This window comes from Hemitrygon akajei, chromosome 1 (genome assembly GCF_048418815.1).
Source record: "Hemitrygon akajei chromosome 1, sHemAka1.3, whole genome shotgun sequence".
Classification (NCBI taxonomy): Eukaryota; Metazoa; Chordata; class Chondrichthyes; order Myliobatiformes; family Dasyatidae; genus Hemitrygon; species Hemitrygon akajei.
The window spans coordinates 105,088,152-105,108,369 of NC_133124.1; the positions used below are offsets into that span (position 1 = coordinate 105,088,152).

Below are 20,218 nucleotides of genomic sequence, written 5' to 3' on the forward strand. Positions count from 1 at the left end.
AAAATTAAGTTCTGATGATTATCAAACTTTCCCTACACCATCATAACATACATTTCCTTTTTTTCCAGCAGTGGTATAGCAAGAGCTGGAATAAAAACCCAGTTGTAATAAAATTCTGAAAATTAACTGAAAAATATTAACTTATCTATACAAGATATTCTGTCATCAAATTGATATCAAAGTTTTATTTACAATTAGTACAAAGTTTGTTATATTAACAAAATATTACAAGCTCTTCTACATTAATATACAGTACAATGCCACTGACAGAACAAAGGGCTTAAAATTATAAACTATGTACAAGATCATCAAAGGTTTATGTTGTACAATTGTGTATTTTTAGACTTCTAATCATTTATTCCCCTGAGCCAGTAATACATTAGTTTTTTTTGATGGTTCTTATACAGTAATTATCAGGGTTACTCTGAACTAAGGTATTGACATTTTGTGGCATACATCTTTCAAATTTATATGTAAGGTTTAAATCCCGTAAATTAAAGAATATTGTTAAAAGCTAATGTTTTCCAGTTCCAACATCAAATGATAATATAAGTACATCAATGCATTACCACATGCACATTTAGTTCTTTTAAATCCATGTCTAAGTTTGAAGTGTATGCCAAGCAATTAAATGGCTCTGGGTCTTTAAAGAATGCTTATGCCCATTCTGAGACAAGTTAAATGAACCAGTTGCACTTGAACAGGATGCTATTGTACCCCAAAACATAAAGCTACTGGAATAGGAGCCAGTATTCTGGACCAACCAATCTAGAAATGAGTTTAAATCCTAGCAAGGCAAATGGGAAATTTAAATTCAAATAATTAAAATGTTGAAATGAAAAAGTTTAGTTTTATAATTCTGTGAAACTACCAGATTGTTGTAAAAACACACCTGTTTCACTATTATCTGCTGCCCTTGCCAGCTTCTGTGTGTATAAAATATATTAAAAAATGGCAGATCCACCAAAATGGTTAACTCTTACTGACTAGTTTTCAGGCAAGTAGGTATGGACAACAATGGTGCCACTGCTAGCCAAGCCCAGAAACACAAATATGACAAAATTCAGAGGACTTGTGTTACTCAGACACTATTTCCTGTGGTGTGAAATGTGAAGAGGAGAGAATGCATGATGAACAAAGGGACTTCATTTAAATAGAACATCGCCAGGTACTTGTTAAGTATTTACCTGTGTAATGCTGGAAAATCCAGCAGGCGTGCACTAAAACAGCCCATGAATTTAGATCATGTAATAACAGAGAACAGGTTGCACTGCATTGGTTAATGACTAGGAAAACCATTTCTTGGATTCAAGATTCGACAGCTATTCTGGACTGTATGGTAAGATGTTGCTGTTGTGGCAAATATACTTTGGAATAAAGTCTGACTGCCACAAAATGGACACTTATCCAAACATATAGCACAAAGGATCATCTTACTTAGCAGATATGTTAGAAAGAAAAACATTGAGATCTGTGAAATTGAGTTACTCCACTGACTTGATAGTTTATCTAACTCGTGGGGTAGCATAACAGAAAGATAAAGCACAGAGTCCATACTGAAAATCAGCCACACTTTTACACTCAACTATATATAATTTTTAAAAAATTAAACCTGCATTTTCATCAATTACCAACCTGCAGTCTTTGGGATGCAGGAACCTATGTGGTCACAGAACAATGCTGGAATTTCACAGAGAGCATCTGATGTCAGGATTGTGCCCAGGTCGCTGGTGCTGTAAGGCAGTCGCTGTATTAACTAAATAAGTCACGAAGGACATGTCAGACTTGTTATTGCTTAGTCATGTATTTTTCTCCAAGAAGTTGGACATTGGCTAATCAGGGGTTGTGTAACTATTTAGAATGAGGGAGTCTCATTAATTATTGGAATTAATCAAATTCCTCCAACTAAAATCAGCCATGCATCATCATCCACAGAATCAGGAATCTCAATAGAATCAAACAGCAAACCAACTACTATAATATGGGAAATGAAAGGATCGACAGATTGATGGCTTTTTCCCGATTCTGTGGATGATGCATGGCTGATTTTAGTTGGTGGAGGAATTTGATTAATTCCAATAATTAATTGAGAATGCCAAGTGCTTATGGATAGAATACAGAACAAATGCATTAAAAGTAAACATTTCCCAGTACGCTATAACCATGATTATTTGAGCATAGTCGGGAATTGAACGTACTAAGGTTAAAAACATCACTGTTGGGAAGATAGGTAAATGCAGTGGAGTTCAAGGTTCAAATTTATTTGACACATGAACATCAAAGCAGACAGTGAAATGTATTATTTGTGTTAACAACCAGGGTGTGCTTGGGGGTAATCCTCGTGTGGCCACATATTCCAGCGCCAATACATGGGAAATATATGCAAATGAAGAATGAAAACTCCTGGAAAAACACACTGTCTTTCAGACATAAATATCACTTTTGTCTTGCCGAATGGCCAATTCGCTGGCTGTATTTTTGCAGAGTAAGGTTACAGGCTATGCAGAAAGGCATTGGATAGTCAATCCCTCAGGTGAAGTACATGAATGAAAGTTAGTGCAGAAAATTTCAAGCAGATGGATACATTAATGGGGAGAGAATGATGTTTGTAGCAGCAGATGAAAGTGAAGGCCATATCTTTGTTCTATCCCCAGAGGTTAAAAAACTGGCTTCACCATGATCGAGTGCTAAGTAAGCAGGCTGATATCAGAGGCCCCATATACACTTCATCTCAAAAAAATACTAGTGACTATTACATGAATTTTTTTTTTTTTTTTTACCTGATTACATACTTCTAGCAAGAAGGAAAGATATCCCAGTTCATGACACAGTAAGTTGACAATGTCTTCACAGATGGGGTTTGATAGGTCAGATAGCCCAGATATACATTTGAAAAGTAGAAGTTAGCAGTGCTATGAGGAAAAAGAGTGGGACTAATTGGCTAGTGGTTCAGGTACTGCAGGCTCAGGTACTTTGATGATATTTGCCTCCTACTTTTCTTTATCCTCCCATACAAACACCACCTTCTCTTTAAGATTCTAACAGTCATTCTTCCCATTCTATTAACTTAATTCAGATCCATTGAGTCTGTTCAGAGATGAACACAATTGTGAGGAATAGGGTCACTGAACCTGGTTGATGCTCGGAAGAGCATGTTGAACAGTTTGCAGGCCAACATTTTGTTTTGGGCCTACAGTTCAATAATGGTACAGTACATTAATGAATTGACTTTCATTGCATTGTCTGCTAGCCTCTAAGAATCTGACTTGGGCAAGTCTTTGTGCTTTACATAACCTACTTACCTGGTTCCTAACTCCATTTCTCAGTAGTGACCTCCAGCATTATTCCACTTATATCCACTAAATCCCTTCCCCAATGCCTCAGTTGTTTTAGAACCCACAAGTTCAATCTTTCTGAATAGAACACCTACTCATTAATTTATCAAAACATTACTGGAATGAGCTAGCTAAAGGTGTAATTTGACCAAGAGTGCTACAGATTTGTAACTCATACTTTATCTCTTAATCCATGGCAGGTTCATTAACTCGAAGTAAGTCGGACAATGATAACACCCCTTGAATCATTTTCCAGTAACAGGGAATACTTTTATTTCTTTGGGAGGGGAGAAAAGTGAAATACAAACTAAAAATAAACCACTTAGCAGATCTTAGTATAAAAACAGATTAAATCTATATTTACATTTTTTATTAAGTTTGTTCCAAAAAAAAGATTAAGAAATGTTCTTTGGTTCTGTACATTTTTCTAATTTTGACTTTCTACCAATCTCTAAAATTTAAAATGAAACAGAAGAGAGGCTGCAAGTAATTTATTTATATTCAAGAGGCCAATTCAGATGGAAGCCTGACAAGAAATCTTCCAAAAGGAAAAAAGTATGTGTTTAGAACTCTCTCAGTTAAGAATGGTATCAGTGCATAGTATTGAGTCAAAAATCACAACAAATGCATTTTTTCTTTTTAAAAATTCTAACATAATTCTGTCTTTAAATATTAAACAATCTCTCTGTTTTGAATAAAAAGAGTCTGTAATTTTTTTAAAAAAAAGCTCAATACAGCAGCAAGGTTAATATCCCTACTTGGTTCCAAATTCCCAAACTCATCAGCAATGCTATGAAGTGCAAAACAGAAGCTAGAGGGACAAAGATTGTAAAAGGGAAGATGGAGGAATGCATCGACCAAAACAGAAATGGAAAAAAAGAGAAAGATGCTCAGGGGAAAAAAAAGAGTTGAAGTATGACAGAGATGTGAAAGAGAACTAAAGGACTTGGAGAAATGAATGAAAATAAAATAGTGTATAGAGTAAAAAATATAGAAGCAAGAATGACATAAAAGGCAGGAAACAAATAGAAAACTAGAAAAACAAACATGGTATGATGCTCCACTGGTTGAGCGGGAAATCTCCTCCAGCCTCCCACCCACAATTGCCTACAGTATCCAAGCAAAGATTCTGACCAACATTGTATCAGTAGTGTGATGGGACAAATTTCCAGTATACTTCATCACCTTTTACAGTTATTCCTTATAAATAAATGACATCAACTTGATGCTAAAATCTCTTCATTACAATCTTTAAAATAACATAAAAACAATAAATATTTTGAATTAAGCAGGCAGTAAGCAATAGAGTGCTGATTAAGTTTTCATTGATACAGAATTCGAAAACTGTTTAATTTTCTCTTCCACTAATTTAGTATCTCTTCTTTCTAAGCGTGAAAATTAATTGTTCCAAGAAATTAAAAGTGCAACTAAACCGAGTTATGGGAGGCTGCTTTTGCAGCTGGTTGGGGAGAAAATACTGAGCTGTTGGTTATCAGGGTGATTACAGAATTTCAGCAATATTACTCATTTATTCATCACTTATCTGAACTGTGCACACATGTCCTGACAAGATGGTGACAAGGAAGCATGAAGGATGTGAAAAAAAGGATAATAGATTCAGCTTATACCCTCATAATTCAAAGAGCACCCTCAAGGAGGTCTGGCTACCTGTATCTGCATAATCAAAGTATTGTATTTTCAAACACTATTTTGCAACATACTAGTAACAATATGATATTCATAGACTGCAAACAACCATCAATTTCTCATATGGCAGCAAAAACAAAATGCACATTGATAATCTTTTACTTTGACCAATTACTTGTTTAAACAACCAAAATAATCCATTCATAGCAATCGCATTATGAAACAAAGGTAACAGCTAACTGTCTAAAATGGTACCCCACATATTCTTGTGACTTAAAATTATTGTAGTTGTTTTAATAACTAATAAAAAATATAGAAGACCTAGGGGAAATCTGGTGAAAATTCATTATTTAGAAAAATAGATAAAACTTTAGAAATGAAAATTAAGTTAGATGTATTGGAAAAGAATTAGGGAAAGGTACTAATTGAATAGCTGTTTTGGAGAGCAGGCACATTAGGTACCAAACATGCTTTTATCTGTAAGGTTCTGATTCTAATGGTGCAGAAAGGCTATGGTGAACACTTCCTGGCAGTTTCAGATGTTGAAAAAGCATTCAGTTCAGTTGTAATGCTTAGATAATATTACTATTAATGCAGCTGCTGAATTGCCCGTGCTGTGAGGTGACTGTATTGTCAATTGCCACAGATATGGTACTACAATAATGCAGTCTATTTTCTGAAGTCAGTACTTGCATTCAGCAAACTCCATAAAGACAGAGGAGTGTAGCAACTTCTGTCCTGGAAGAATGCACTCCTGAGCAACCCAGGTCAGCAATTTAAATAAACACGGATAGTTTCATTCAGAAAGCTGCTTTTGGATCAAAAGTAATGAATGAAATAAAAATGTGAGCACTTATTAAGCAAGATTTGTCCGGCAGGGGCTCAATGGATTGTAGATGACATAATGATGCACAAGGTTTATAGGATGGACTTGAGGTACAAGTCAGTGACAATCTAACTGAATGATGAAACATACTTGAGAAACGCGTGTCACAATGAGAAGTAGTGCATCTGAAGACTGAGGAGAAGATGAGCACAAATGTTAGGAGGCAGAAACATGGGCAAGTGCTGAACAGCTCTGCCAACTATACTGGGATTATTCTGTCATAATAAGATTAGAGAGAATGTCTGACTTACATGGAGATCACCAGCACAGGGAGACAAGCAAATATTTTGATGTAGACAGTCCACGAAGTAGGTAGACTGAATCTAGACAGGCGAGGCCTCAATTTAAGAAGTCTTCAGATATGAATAAGCCCCATTCTGCTGTATGTATTTAAATATTTCATTTTTTTCTTTTGAGAGAAACAAAAAAGGCATTTAGTCAAAAGTTGACATAACAACTGGTTTGATGGCATTTTAGAGAACATTTCACCACATCTCTTTTCTTTACCCTGTGTATAGTCAAACCAGTTATGTATTGTCAATTTTTCTTCTTTGTTTAGTTTGCTTGCAAATTCATTATATTTATTTTTACCTATTAAAAACTGCTCAATCTGCATGATTAAACATCTCTTGCACAGCACTCTCCTTCCCTAAACTTTAATGCATTTAAAAAAATAATTTAAAAAATAATACCTCTGCGCTATCTTTGCATCACAGTTATGTCTAATTCACATGAAGCAATATTGTAAAACCAAATAAAATCAGGCTTGATTACTAAACTTTAACGTGCTTGTTATGTCAACAAAGTGCTTTAGGGCAGACTTGTTGTCCTTCACCATGCCTGCAGTTCTGAAGCTTTGTTACATGAACTATAAAATCAAAATCTGCTCGCTGACACAAAGTAAAGGCCCCCAGCATATTGTGCAGATCTGTCCCCATGCACTTGAGCTTCGAACCATCCAGTGTATCACATCTCTAGTCACTCAAAAACTCATGACCATGATTGAAAATTGCATCAATGCTTCTTCCTTGAGGCAAAACCTCATCAGTATCAAACTCCCTCCTTCATTCAGTCTAGTTTCTCCAGCACAGATGGGAAGTAAACGAGGCTAAGTTCACTGCCAAAGTCACACACGATGGCAGCATTGTCCAAGACCAGCAGCTGTCGAACAAGCTGCAGCTCATTACTTTTGCCCAGGTAGACAGTTTGAAGCAAGTCCCCGTAGCCAATGTCCCAGAGGCTGACGCAGCCTTGTCCCCCAGTCACGAGAAGGTTGTCAGATATCACCCCCAGACTAGCTCCGCAACCTACATCCTGCAAGAAAATGTTAAGAGACAAAGATCTTAATGGGTGAGAGGCATAAAAATTCTACTACAAACTTTTAATGTCACAGGATAATACTTATGTATTTCATTAAACCTTATCCAAAAGGCTGTACGACAGTAACACTTGCTTTAACTGAAAACCTTTCTTGAGCTCTTTGACAATTTCAGACTCACTGGTTTGCATGGAACATAAAAACTGATTAAGGTTGATGCAAGTAACTTTTCACTGCTACCATCAGACAGAAGGTACAGACACCTGAGGTCTCACAGCCTGAATACCTAGCCTCATATTACCATTAGGTTCTTGAACTGATGTGCACAACCCTTGTCCTACCTTAGCACCAGAGCACTACGCACCTCCTTTTGCACTACCATGGATACGTTCTTTTGAGAGAATTCTCCATTTTTATTTTTTTACACTAATATCTTACTTTGCAGTCTTTTCTTTCTACTGTCTTATATAATTTAGACACAACTTATGTTCTGTGTTGTGTTGTCTGAATCCACGTCTGACGCTGCCACAGGCTTTTCACTCCACCAGTACCTCATCATACTTGTGTATATGATAATAAACTCGACTTGAGAGAGATTTAATTTGAAACTCTAGTGTGCTGGAATTCGACTGACAGCACTTGCTGTATTGGTGACAATTGTGTCTAAATAGAAAATACTTCCTGTCAGCATTAAACTTGATCAGCATAAAAATAGCACTAGAGCATTAGTGGTGGCTGAATCTTTAACTTTCTTGTACCATACACTATGTAATATCGCAACCAGCCCCTAACACTACAGAACAAGTACATAAAGAGACACACTGTACATTGTTAATAACTCAAAAACTGTGTGATTTAAAATACAGGCATTGCATTCTTACACAGCTGCAGCGAGGAGAAGTTGTTTAGCAGTTAATTAAGGTTACAAATCAGTCTTCTTAGCAAACATATTATTTTGATAATTGTATAATTCTTGAATACGATGTCTTCATGCACTGGATTTATGCAACTTTCCAAAATTAAAAATTGAATCAATTGAGAAAAAAACATACTAGTCAATTTTCAGAATGATCTTCTGGAAAATGCCAGTACTGTCTATCTCAAAATTCCACTCACAAATCTGAGATATGGGTTCTAGAAGCAAACATACATTTATTACCTACTCTTAGATGTCCAGAAAAGGCAACAATAGTGATTCTGTATAAAGTAGTAAAGTCCTTGTACATGTACACAGAATATTTCAGAATTATGAGTTAATGTCATAAGAGAATGGTGTCCAGGTCAGCTCTTCAAAATACTGGAAGTGACTGAATCAAGCCTGAACTGGAAGACACTTTCAAAGAAACAGGGCCTTTGCATCTTGATTAATGTTATCAAATTCAACTATTCTCTAGTTATGTCCTTGCAGGATAGCTATAAAGTGAGCTGAACTCGTTCTTTAAAAATAACACATCTACATTCACTAATATGGAATAAGCATGGGGCTAGTGGCAATGCTATCGATGAGCAGATTGAACCAAGATTATTATGGATAACGATAGCACTGGTCCACTAGTTAAAAAGTCTTAAGTTGGGGTAAGTCTATTTTTGATGGCATTAGACTGGAGCTTGCAATACTCGATTGGTAGAATGTTTTAGCAAATAAAAGGATATCTAGAAAGTGAAAGACTTACAAAGAGTTCAAAGCCAGCATGTTCCTGTTAGAGTAAAAGGAAAGGCAGAAATAGGGAACCCTGTTTGACATGGGTTATTAAGCTTTGGCCAGGAAAAGGGAGGCACATGACCATAAGACATAGGAGCAGAATTAGGCCATTCAGCCCACTGAGTCTGTTCTGCCATTCCATCATGGCTGACTTATGATCCCTCTCAACTCCATTCTTCTGCCTACTACTCATGACCTTTGACACACTGACTAATCAAGAATCTATCAAACTCCACTTTAAATATACTCACTGATCAGTCTCCACAGCTGTCTACGGCAATGAATTCCATAGATCCACCACCCTCTGGCTAAACAAATTCCTCCTCATCTCTGTTCTGAGACTGTGCCGTCTGGTCCTAGACCTCTCCACATACACTCTAACTAGGCCTTCAATATTTGATAGGTTTCAATGAAAACACCCCCTCTCATTGTTCTAAACTCCAGCAAGTACCAACCCAGAGCCATCATCTGCTCCTCATACATTAACCTTTTCATTTCCAGAATCATTCTTCTAAACTTCCTCTGTACCATTTCCCACGCCAGCACATCTTTTCTTAGATATATCAGGTTTAGGGTGATGGGATCAAACAAATCCTTTGAGAATTACAAGGAATGTAGTCATCTCTCTGACACAGTGGAGTCAAGAAAACAACCTCTCCCTCAATGTCATGAAAACAAAGGAGCTGGTTGTGGATTACAGGAGGAATGGAGACGGGCTAACCCCTATTGACATGAATGGATCTGGGGTTGAGAGGGTAAACAGCTTCAAGTTCCTCGGCATCCACATCACGTGGTCTGTACACACCAGCTGTGTGGTGAAAAAGGTACAAGAGCACCTCTTTCACCTCAGACAGTTGAGGAAGTTTGGTAATAGCTCCCAAATCCTAAGAACTTTCTACAGGGGCACAATTGAGAGCATCTTGACTGGCTGCATCACTGCCTGGTATGGGAACTGTACTTCCCTTAATCGCAGGATTCTGCAGAGTGGTGCGGATAGCCCAGCGCATCTGTAGGTGTGAACTTCCCATGATTCAGGACATTTACAAGGACAGATGTGTAAAAAAGGCCTGTAGGATCATTGGGGACCCAAGTCAACCCAACCACAATCTATTCCAGCTGCTACCATCCAGGAAGCAGTACTGCAGCATAAAAGTCAGGACCAACAGGCTCCAGGACATTTTCTTCCACCAGGCCATCAGACTGATGAACTCACGCTGATCTGAGTGTACTCTATATTACATTGACTGTTCTATTTATCATAAATTACTATGATTGCACATGGCACATTTAGATGGAAACGTAACATAAAGATTTTTACTCCTCATGTATGTGAAGGATGTAAGAAATAAAGTCAATTCAATTCAAGAAATTCAGAGAGAGAAAATAGGGTCTATGAGGGTCCCTGGCAGATAAGATAGAGAATTTTAAGATGTTGTAAATTTATTAAAAGGGTATAGCTACGGAGAGCGCAAGTTTCCTTAAGCATGGCTATTCATTAAGTTATTTAGATAAAGACCAGACCATTACATTTGTTATATTATTCTGCTTAATGAACATTATTGCTTTTGAATTAGCATTTACATTTAGTTTTGTTTAAAGATTGCCCAGACAACACTAAAACCGTCAGAAAATGGAACAAAAACATCAACACCTACTTGCTGAATGGAGTAGAGTTTGATACCAGTGCTGCGATCCCATATACAGATAATGTCATCTAATCCACCACTAATCACACAACTTGAGGTACAAATGAGAGAAACAACATCACCGCGATGACCATGCATGTGACTTATTCGACTTCCGGTTAATACATCCCAGAGACAAATAGCCCCGTCTTGGCCTCCACTAGCCAGCGTCATTGTCTAAAGAGAGAAAGAATATATTTCAAGAATTGTAACTGTGCAAGTTACTGAAGCTGACTGAGAGGTGATGACCATTCTTCTGCTTACCATGCTCATCATGATTCATTCAAAACACATGACACAGATCACATGATTAGACGGCACAAACAAGAAAACCAAATTTGAGACAGTATTCTTAATTTTGAAGATGGTACAAATAATGGCAGTTGTTAACTGCTTTATATTATATATATATATATATGGTTATATATACGGTTATTATGTGTGTTACATGAAAAAGGGAAACTTCCATAACTCAAATTTTGCTAGCCATTTTTTTTTTTAGAAGAAAATTTACCATCATTACCATCTTGATTCTTTTTTTTGTTTCCTTACAGTTGCTAATTCTATTCCTGGTCACAACAAAGCTGCTGATAACACCTTTTTACAGTATTTACAAAACACTTACTCTATGACTCCAGCGAAGGACTATCATATTTTGTTGAAGATGATGGCATTCTGGCTAATAGCACGGATTCTTAACAAAAATGTTCCTACCACTGCAATGAACTAACAGTTTCATGCACTGGGCAGAACTTGAACATACAGTAGTTTTCTGTGAGAAAAACAGTCTTCTCAGCAAGAGAATCCCACAACCGGACCTCAGTTATCTCTGGTTATCAGCACTTACTGACAAAGCCCAGGAAGAGCTCAACTTTTTTTTGAATGGCAATTTAGTCATGCCAATACATGTGCATAATTTAAATAACCATAAGCATGTAGAAATGAAAACCAAACCTTTCTTTCACAAAATGTCCTACAGTACTTTATAATCATTATGATACTTTTCAAGTATTGACATTTTTGCCTTAAGAGCAACATTTGAACAAATCAAATTTATGAAATTTTTAGGCCAGCAAATAACAACATTAGAAATCATTGCATCGACATATGAATGAATGATAATGCTTTATTTTAATCTCCTTTGGAAGACAAAAGCATCAACTTAATTTTATGCATTGAATACATTATTGCTTCACTCAAAGACAAGAAACAGGTTTTTAATGCAAGTGAAAGCAAAGGTTTTGCTGGAAAATTAATGCATTAACAAGCAAATTTACAGGAATTATAGCAATTTATCTTCACATGCAGAAAGTTAGTGTAAAGTTTAACACAAAATGCTACAAATAATTATATTGTCAATACTATTGTTGCTTCCCTTTAGTGTTACCTGGTCTATATAAACTGCAGTGATCCCTCCTGAGTGACCCTGCAATGTATAAAGGCAACAGGAGTCCTCAAGCCGATAGATCTGTAAGAGGAAGAGAAGCTCAATAATAGCCCATTACAACTACTCTTTCAAGTTACTTAATTCAAAACTGAAAATGAGCATGGAATCATACTACGCAATTAAACTGCGCCGCTAAGTGGGGTGGACAGGATAGACGGAATTTAATCCATACAAGTGTGAGATAGATAATACATTTTAGGAGGTCAGATTCTGGTAGAACATCTAAAGTAAATGGCATGGACCTTTGATGCCTGAAATAAGTGGAGACTCTATAGGACTAAGGTGGCTTCAACTTCTAACCGAGCGACTTATTGCTGCAAGTTCACTGCTCCTTGAAAAAGAAGAAACAAGCCAATGAAGCAGTGAAAAAGGCATTTGGCATCCTCCCCTAACATCTGCTTTATAGGCCAAGGTACTGAGTACAGGACTTGGCATGTCATTGTGCAACTGTTCAATACATTGGTTAAATCACACAGTATATCGTTCTTGTCACCAAACTACAGGAAGAGTGAAAGCTCAAGAGATTCATCAAGAAGATGCCTGAATTGAAACGTGTAATTATCAGGAGAGATCGGATTGACTGGGTTTACTTTCACTAGAATGTAGAAGGCTGAGCGGTGACCTTATAAAAGTTTGCAGAAATATATCGGATAGATAGTCAGATTCTTCTTCCCGGTGCAGGCGGAGTCTATAACTACAGAAAATAAGTTTAAAGGAGAGGGGAGAAACTTGAAGGAGATCTGAGGGTTAAGTTTCCTCATAGAGAGGATGGTGAATATCTGGAACAAACTGCCAGAGGAGGTAAGTGGGGGCAGATACAATTACAATGTTCCAATTACAACATTTAAAAGGCATTTAGACAATTACTTAGATAGCAAAGGTGTGGAGAGCTACAGCCTAAAATGGCATATGAGATTTGTGTAGATAGATATCATAGTAGGTGAAAAAGGCTCACTTCTGTGCTCTACAGTATATTTCTATGATTCTAATATTTGGTTATAAGGGAGAATTGATCATGGGCAGGGGCATCCAGGTTCTGTTAATGAAAGGTACTGCATCCTAATAATACCAACTTGTCTATTTCATATTTGATAAGGAACTGCATTTTCTAGAAGTGTGGAGGTTGAAGCCACCTCAGTTACATGGAGTCTACACTTATTTCAGACCTCCCTTAGCAAACAGCAAGTACTGTGGATCCTAGCAGCGAAATAATGTTAACATTAAATGTGTGAATATTATATCCCTAATCAATAGACTAGTCAAATGATGTTTTTCTCTGGGTCTTAGTCAAGATTGAACAGGAAAGTGCAGCCTCACATAATAAACTTTATGCTCACTTCTCAATAGTTTCCCATCGAGAACATAATGGATAAAAGACATTTTCTCTGTGACAAGTATTTATGAAAAGAAGTGAAGAAATGCACTTCCCTCTAGAATGAAGTAGAATGTTTCAGTAAGTCACCATATAAGAGAGGAATTATAGGAATATTTCTGAAGGTTTCCACTATAAGCACTGACATCCAAACATTAACTTTCGTGTTAGATCATTAATTACACAGAATGAAAACCTCAGCTACGCTGATCAAGATACCCATCTACACTAATCCCATTTGTTTGTGTTCAATGACAATGCTGCTGAGCTTTGCTTTTACTTCAATTATATTCTACTTAGACAGAAAATGCTGAAACTATTAAGCAGCTTAGGCAGTACCTCACATTTATTCAACAGGCCAAAGGGCACATTGGATGTGGTGGCAAATTTCATCACAGATTTCTGCCTTTGCTGAAAGGTGGATTCCGAGAGGTGGTCCAGCTTTTCAAAGACCTCAGCGTGGAGGTTTAATGTCAGTGACAGTCGGCAGAATGCCTCTGCTTTGTGACTCTTCTTGTCAATCATATCACAAAAGATGACTGAATGAAGACAAAGTTTTGGACTGTTTGCTCTCATTCTCCCAGTGTGTCAGATTAATTGTCTTGAAGGGGTAGGACAAGAGTGTCATTGAAAGCATGACACAGCCCATATAATGGATATACTCCACTGATGAGTAGTGCCAGCCCAAATTATGAATCTAGTCCTTCAATGGTATGATAATTTTATCCAGAGCTGATATTCTTACCAAACACAAAACCATTGTCACATAAAAGTAGTTGAATTATACTCACTCTGAGCGTGTGATCTTGACTACCAGTTACTACACGGCCAGCTGCTGCTTTCAGTACTGTAATAGGCTTTTGATGTGCACAATGAACCATGTGGGTCAGCTGACAAACTATGACATCATTGCTGTTAAAAACTGACCATGAGGAGATGTTAGACCTGTTGGGTGCTCCTGAACAGAAAAGGAGTTAGTGATCCAAATGTGGAATAAAAAACAATGTATCAATTTGTATATACAAACTAACTTTAACACAGTGAAATGGCTCAAATTAGTTTACAAACAGGTTGTTTGAAAAATCTAGCAGCTTTTTGCCAGTAACATTAAAAGCAGTGACTGAAGGCACATCTAAAAAAGTAACGTTGTTCAGATTTTAAGAAATGCAAAGATAATGGACTTCACACATACAGTTGTTCGGCCACTGATGAAGGAGTAAGAAGTGGAACAACATACAGAGGAAATAAGGTCATAACCGAAAGAGTGCTCAGTGGGAAAATGAGACGATTTCAGTATTCATTTCATTGCTGATTACAGGTTTTGTGCTGATTATTTATAACACAGACATTACAAATGCTTAGGAGGCCATGAACTTAAGGATAATAATTTTGTAAATATCACACATATCAATGAGCTTTTGTAAGTAATTAGTAAATATTGGAATAGTTGGGCTGTTTTATTCATTTGTTAATCATATAGTAGTCATAGAACAGTACAATATACGAGAGATGACTGATAAGTTCATGGCCTAAGGTAGAAGGAGTCAATTTTAGAAAACCTAGCACATTTATTTTTCAACATATTCCCCTCCTATATTTACACACTTAGTCCAGTGGTCGTGGAGCATACGGATCTTGGACCTCCAGAAAGTGTCACAGATGGGTGATTGATAAGTTTGTGGCCTAAGGTAGACGGAGATGAGTGATACAGTTCTCGTTACACGCACATGCAGGTCAATTCTTTGAGTGATTATGCAGAAGATTTGAAGTTAATTAACTCACCTCCTTCTACCTTAGGCCACGAACTTATCAATCACCCATGCTGTGGATGCTTTCTGGAGGTCGAAGATCCATATGCTCATCGACCGCTGGACTAAGTGTGTAAATGTAGCAGTGGACTATGTTGAAAAATAAATGTGCTAGGTTTTCTAAAACTGACTCCTTCTACCTTAGGCCACAAACTTATCAACCACGCCTCGTAGAACACAGCCATTTATGGCGGCTCCATCTTTTTCTGAGGTGTATTCAAGCTAATCCCACACCTACTTTGTGGTTTTTCGTGGGCCATCAGGTTTAGGATTAGTTAACAGGCTCCTAATTTATAGTTAAAAATGGAAAATGAAAAAGGAATGTCAGAAATAGAAGGATAATAATAATTTAAAATTGCCCTACCTCGGTATTGTAGCTGGTTAAAAGTCTTATTGGTGTCTAAACAATAGAAATCTAATGAACCATTCAATCTTGCTGTAACAATTCTGTAAGAGAAAGGGGAATTACTTTGTTGAGAACAGATATAAGACAATTTCCATGTTTTGGTGTGGCAAAAACAAATGTATATTGAATTTCCAAACTGACCCAATCAACTTAATGATAAATTTTATCTTTCGCAATCCACATACCTTTATTAGATGCAAAATCATAGTTGATGTTACAAAAATTCTAGGTATTATAATTTGTAAAGAATATGAAATAATTCTTAAGTACTTTGATAATACTGTGGCTAAATATCATACAAAAAATACTTGTTCGTGTGGATAGAAATGAAGGGAATGCAAATAGGTTAAACTGGGTGCAGGATCAGGACTTTCAATTAAATTAATCATTAATACTGTATCCAGTTTATCATCTATTGACAAAACTATTCTGCTAAACGCATCAGAACTTTATGCTTATCTCCCTATAATATGATAAAACTTTTAAGTTTGATCACAGTGAATGAACTTTGTTCAACCCAGTTCAGCCACTGGCACATTTCTTTCTAAGTTGGGTGGCTCATATATAGGTGGAGAAAACATTAAATGTGAAGCCAAGTGTAAGACATGTTTCAGTCAAACCACCATGCCTCATTCATGGTACATTTTTTACATTATTAACAGACATCACGAAAATATCACAAGATACCAGAAGGCAGTGTTCTATGAATGTTCAGTTCTATGAAAGAGAATGAACCTAAACCAAAGAAAGGATTTAGCAATTAACTTCAAATGGTATTCAGGATGTTATCTAAGGATTCATGGGGTACATCCATGACATTTATCCAATTGTCACCTGTTTGTGATAAATGCCAATGCTGTTATCCCTGATGAACCGTCTTCATTACTGCAACGTAGTGTTCCATCTGTAGCATTCCACACCTGAAATAAACCAGTTAGGTTTAGATATTAAGATACAATTTATACAATATATTTTTAATACTAAACAAAAAGCTTACAGCTTTTTTCTCTCCATTCTTCTCCCTTTTTTTCTGACGGATTCAGAACTACTGTTAAGGGAAGAGTTCCACTGACATTGGACACAGTTTGATATCTCACCCATTATGTTTCAAGGCAAAACAATAAGCTATTTAACAGTATTTCGACATTTTCAGGTCATTCTCTTTTAACAACTTACCTTGCTTATGCTATACTGTTCAAGGAAACCATTATTCAGTACAGAATCAAAATTTAGAAAATACTGAAACCAATCAAACTACTTCTAGTGATGTCAGGTCAGACTCCTACCTCTAACCAGCAACAGTGGCACCCAAATCTCAGAATCATTCAAGGATAGATGCAAGCTGTATTTAGAATGAAAGTGGATTTCAATAGAACTAGTGGGATAAATTATGTCTCAATTGGATGCTACCATGTATTTAGTTGTGATCCACTAAATTATATTTAAGGAAAAGCCTCATATTTTTTTTCCCAATATTTCTTGGAATTTATCAATTCTTCAAAAGTTAGGAATAGAATTTTTACCTCAAGTTGCCCATTACTTCTTCCTGTCGCAATCAGATTACCCTGTATGCCTAAACTCCAAACAGAGCTTTCACAGTCTCCGTCCCACATAGGAAGAGGTGAGGTTTTCTCGTACACAGGCAATGGCTCATCTCCTAAACTCCTCCTCCTGTGGTTGCAGCAGCCATCCCAGCTCCGTGACTTTAGACTCACTGATGTTTGAGAAGACTTCAAAGTTGCTGGGTGGGATGGAAAACTCCTCAAGTTTTGCACATTCAGCATTTTATGATCCTCATATGCTTTATCATAAGTTTGACCAAAGTCATACCCAGTTTCTTGTGAAATTTCAGAAATAATTCGCTGTCTTGGAACTGTAGACCTTTCTGCAAAGTTGGTGTCTATCAAACTGGATAAATCTGGCTGATCAGTGAAAAGGGGTTGAGTAGGAGTCAGTTTCCTCGGGAAATTGTAATCATTTTCGTATACATCATCTTCTCCATTTTCAGGATCTGATATATATTCCCGGCTTTCTTGTCGCTCATGGAAAATGTTGCTATCCTTCCATTGCCTATAAATGTATAACAAAAAAAGATAAACTTTAAAGTATTTTCTACTTTGCCTGGAATTCAAAACTCTGTAGTTCTGAAGCAGGAAACTGATTTCACATTCAGAATACTTCCACAATTCTAATGTTTTTAAGTAGAGTGGCTATTTTGGTCCAGAGAACCTACTTGCTTTGAAGTCAGTACACTGCAGATTCAGTGGATTCCTGAGATAAAGTGTTTATCCTCTGAGATGATTGAATTAGATTGACCATTAGTTAGTGGACTGCATAATAATGAGGAGAGAGCTCATTAAAACATACAAGATTTTGACAGGAGACACAAGAGATTGAAGATGCTGAAATGTGAAGCAACAAACAAACTGCTAGAAGAATTCAGTAGGTCAGGCAACACTTCTGGTAGGAAAGCAACTGTTAACGTTTGGGTTGAAAACCTGCATCAGGACTGAGCATGAAGAGGTGAGATGAGGAGAGGTGGTGAGGTAAGGAGGAGACTAGGAATAGCAAGGAAAGATTATTCTGAGATAACTGGTAGACTGAGGAGAGGTTTAAGATAGCAGGCAGGTAGATTTTGAGAGGGATTGATAAAGGTATATCTTAAGAGGTTGTTTTCTAAAGCTGGAAAGTCCAGAGTCAGGGAACATCATTTAAAGTTTAAACACTGGTCTCTTAGGATTGTAATGAGGAGATTTTCTTTAAGCAGAGGCTTGGAAATCTGAGGGTTTTGAATGCTTGGTTATTGAGAATATTAAAAATTGAGACCAATAAGACCTTTGTGCACTCACAGAATATAAGAATCAGGTGCCACTGTAGCGTAACGGTTACCCTGATGCTATTACAGCTTGAGATGTTAGAATTTAGAGTTCAATTCCAGCATCCTCTGTAAGAAGTTTGTCTGTCCTCTTCACTGAATGTGTGGAATTCCCATGGGTGCTCGGTTTCCTCCCACAGTCCAAAGACATACCAGGTAGGTTAATTAGTCATTGTAAATTGTCCTGTGATTAGGCTAAGGTTAAATCAGGGTTGACAGGGGTTGCTGGGCTAGTACAGTTCGTAGGGCCAAGGGGCCTACACTGCACTGCATCGCTGGATAAAATAAAAAAAATAAAATAGAAAGATGGATGAGACACCTAATCCTACTGATGGGCCACATTACTGTTGTAGAATCTGTCAGTCACACAGCACAGAAAAAGACCCTTCAAACCAGTGTCTGTACCAACTGTCAATTCTATTAACCTTCAAGAACATTCACCTACACACCAAGGGCAATTTGCTGCGGGCAATTAATCTACCAACCTGGATGTCTTTAGGATGGGGGCACTCAGCAACAGGGAAAACCCTAACTCTATTTCTACACAGAAAACAGCAGATCTAGCTGCATCACTGTGTCACACTTGTCTGCTACTATTTCTTATGCTCTTACGTTCCTTTGTTCTGTATGGAAATGTGATTGCTTTAAAATATGTAATATATAAACAAAGTATTTTATTTACAAAACAATAGCTGAATACATTAAACAAAAGGTATTCTCCCTTACAAAGCAATAGTGCTATGATTAAATACTAATGCATTTTGGAAGAAGTACCTAATCCATGATCACTATCATGTAAAAACATAAAAGTAAATTCAACCAACTTAATCAATTCGTAATCAGTTCATTAATAAGCTTGGAGCTAGATTTTGTTTCTATAGGAACTCTATTTTAGGAACACAACTGCTGACCTACTAAACTTGCTCACAACATTTAGTTCCCAGTGAATGTCCCTTGTAAATCATTCTACATTCTGTACCTCTTGGATGTAAAGTGTTTTCTGATGGGGGTGACATCGTGGTGTGGACACACAAGACAGACTGCAGATTCTGGCAATCTGGAGCAATAAAAAAAATGCTGGAGGAACTCAGCAGTTCAGGCCCTTAAGGGTCTCTACCCAAAGTGTTGACTGTCTATTTCCCTCCATAGGTTCTGTCTGACCCAATAGGTTACTCCCGCATTTTGTGTGTTGCATCATGGTGTGGAATTCTGTTCGGCAAATTATATACTCCTAGTTTATCTGCAACAATGTACCTAGTGCAAAACTTCATAATCGCAAGAAGATTCATACGAAAACCTGAGATTTAATGGTAGAAATCTGAGTTAATGAATACCTTGAGTTTGATATGATGGTCAGACAATCACCGGTCTGTGCATCCCACACTCTGATCTGTCCAGAGAGGCAGGAACTGACTAACAACATCCCATCACTGGCCAAGCATTCAATATCCTAGGGGACAAAAAGCAATTAAGGAACGAATTGTTAGATGATGCATTAGGGGGAGCTTTTGAGGATAAAGCTAACAGTGCTAAGTCTTGTACAAGTTTTAAGTGTTTTTTGATGAACTTTATATCACTACTTATACTGCCAAATGCAATACTTTCGTGTACAGTGCCTATAAAAAGTATTCATCCCCTGCCCTTGGAAGTTTTCATGTTTTATTGTTTTACAACATTGAATCACAGTGGATTCAATGTGGCTATTATGACACTGATCAACAGAAAAAGATTCATTCA

At 37.0% G+C, this 20,218-nt stretch overlaps 1 protein-coding gene across 2 annotated transcripts in view; it reads right to left on the minus strand.

Annotated features, from left to right (window-relative positions):
• Window positions 1-170: 170 nt before the first annotated feature.
• scap (SREBF chaperone) overlaps window positions 171-20,218 on the minus strand; it is a 123,478-nt gene continuing 103,430 nt past the window's right edge. Inside the window, exons 16-23 of one of the 2 annotated variants that reach the window (XM_073048855.1) lie at window positions 19,816-19,931; window positions 17,130-17,676; window positions 16,441-16,526; window positions 15,565-15,647; window positions 14,184-14,350; window positions 11,961-12,041; window positions 10,544-10,750; window positions 171-7,182 (exon numbers count right to left, since the gene is read on the minus strand). In XM_073048855.1, the coding sequence (XP_072904956.1) occupies window positions 6,937-7,182; window positions 10,544-10,750; window positions 11,961-12,041; window positions 14,184-14,350; window positions 15,565-15,647; window positions 16,441-16,526; window positions 17,130-17,676; window positions 19,816-19,931 (1,533 nt within the window). In that variant the 3' untranslated portion in view covers window positions 171-6,936. Of the gene's footprint in view, window positions 7,183-7,206; window positions 8,321-10,543; window positions 10,751-11,960; window positions 12,042-14,183; window positions 14,351-15,564; window positions 15,648-16,440; window positions 16,527-17,129; window positions 17,677-19,815; window positions 19,932-20,218 lie in introns of those variants that run through there. The other variant, XM_073048863.1, reaches the window with a different exon arrangement.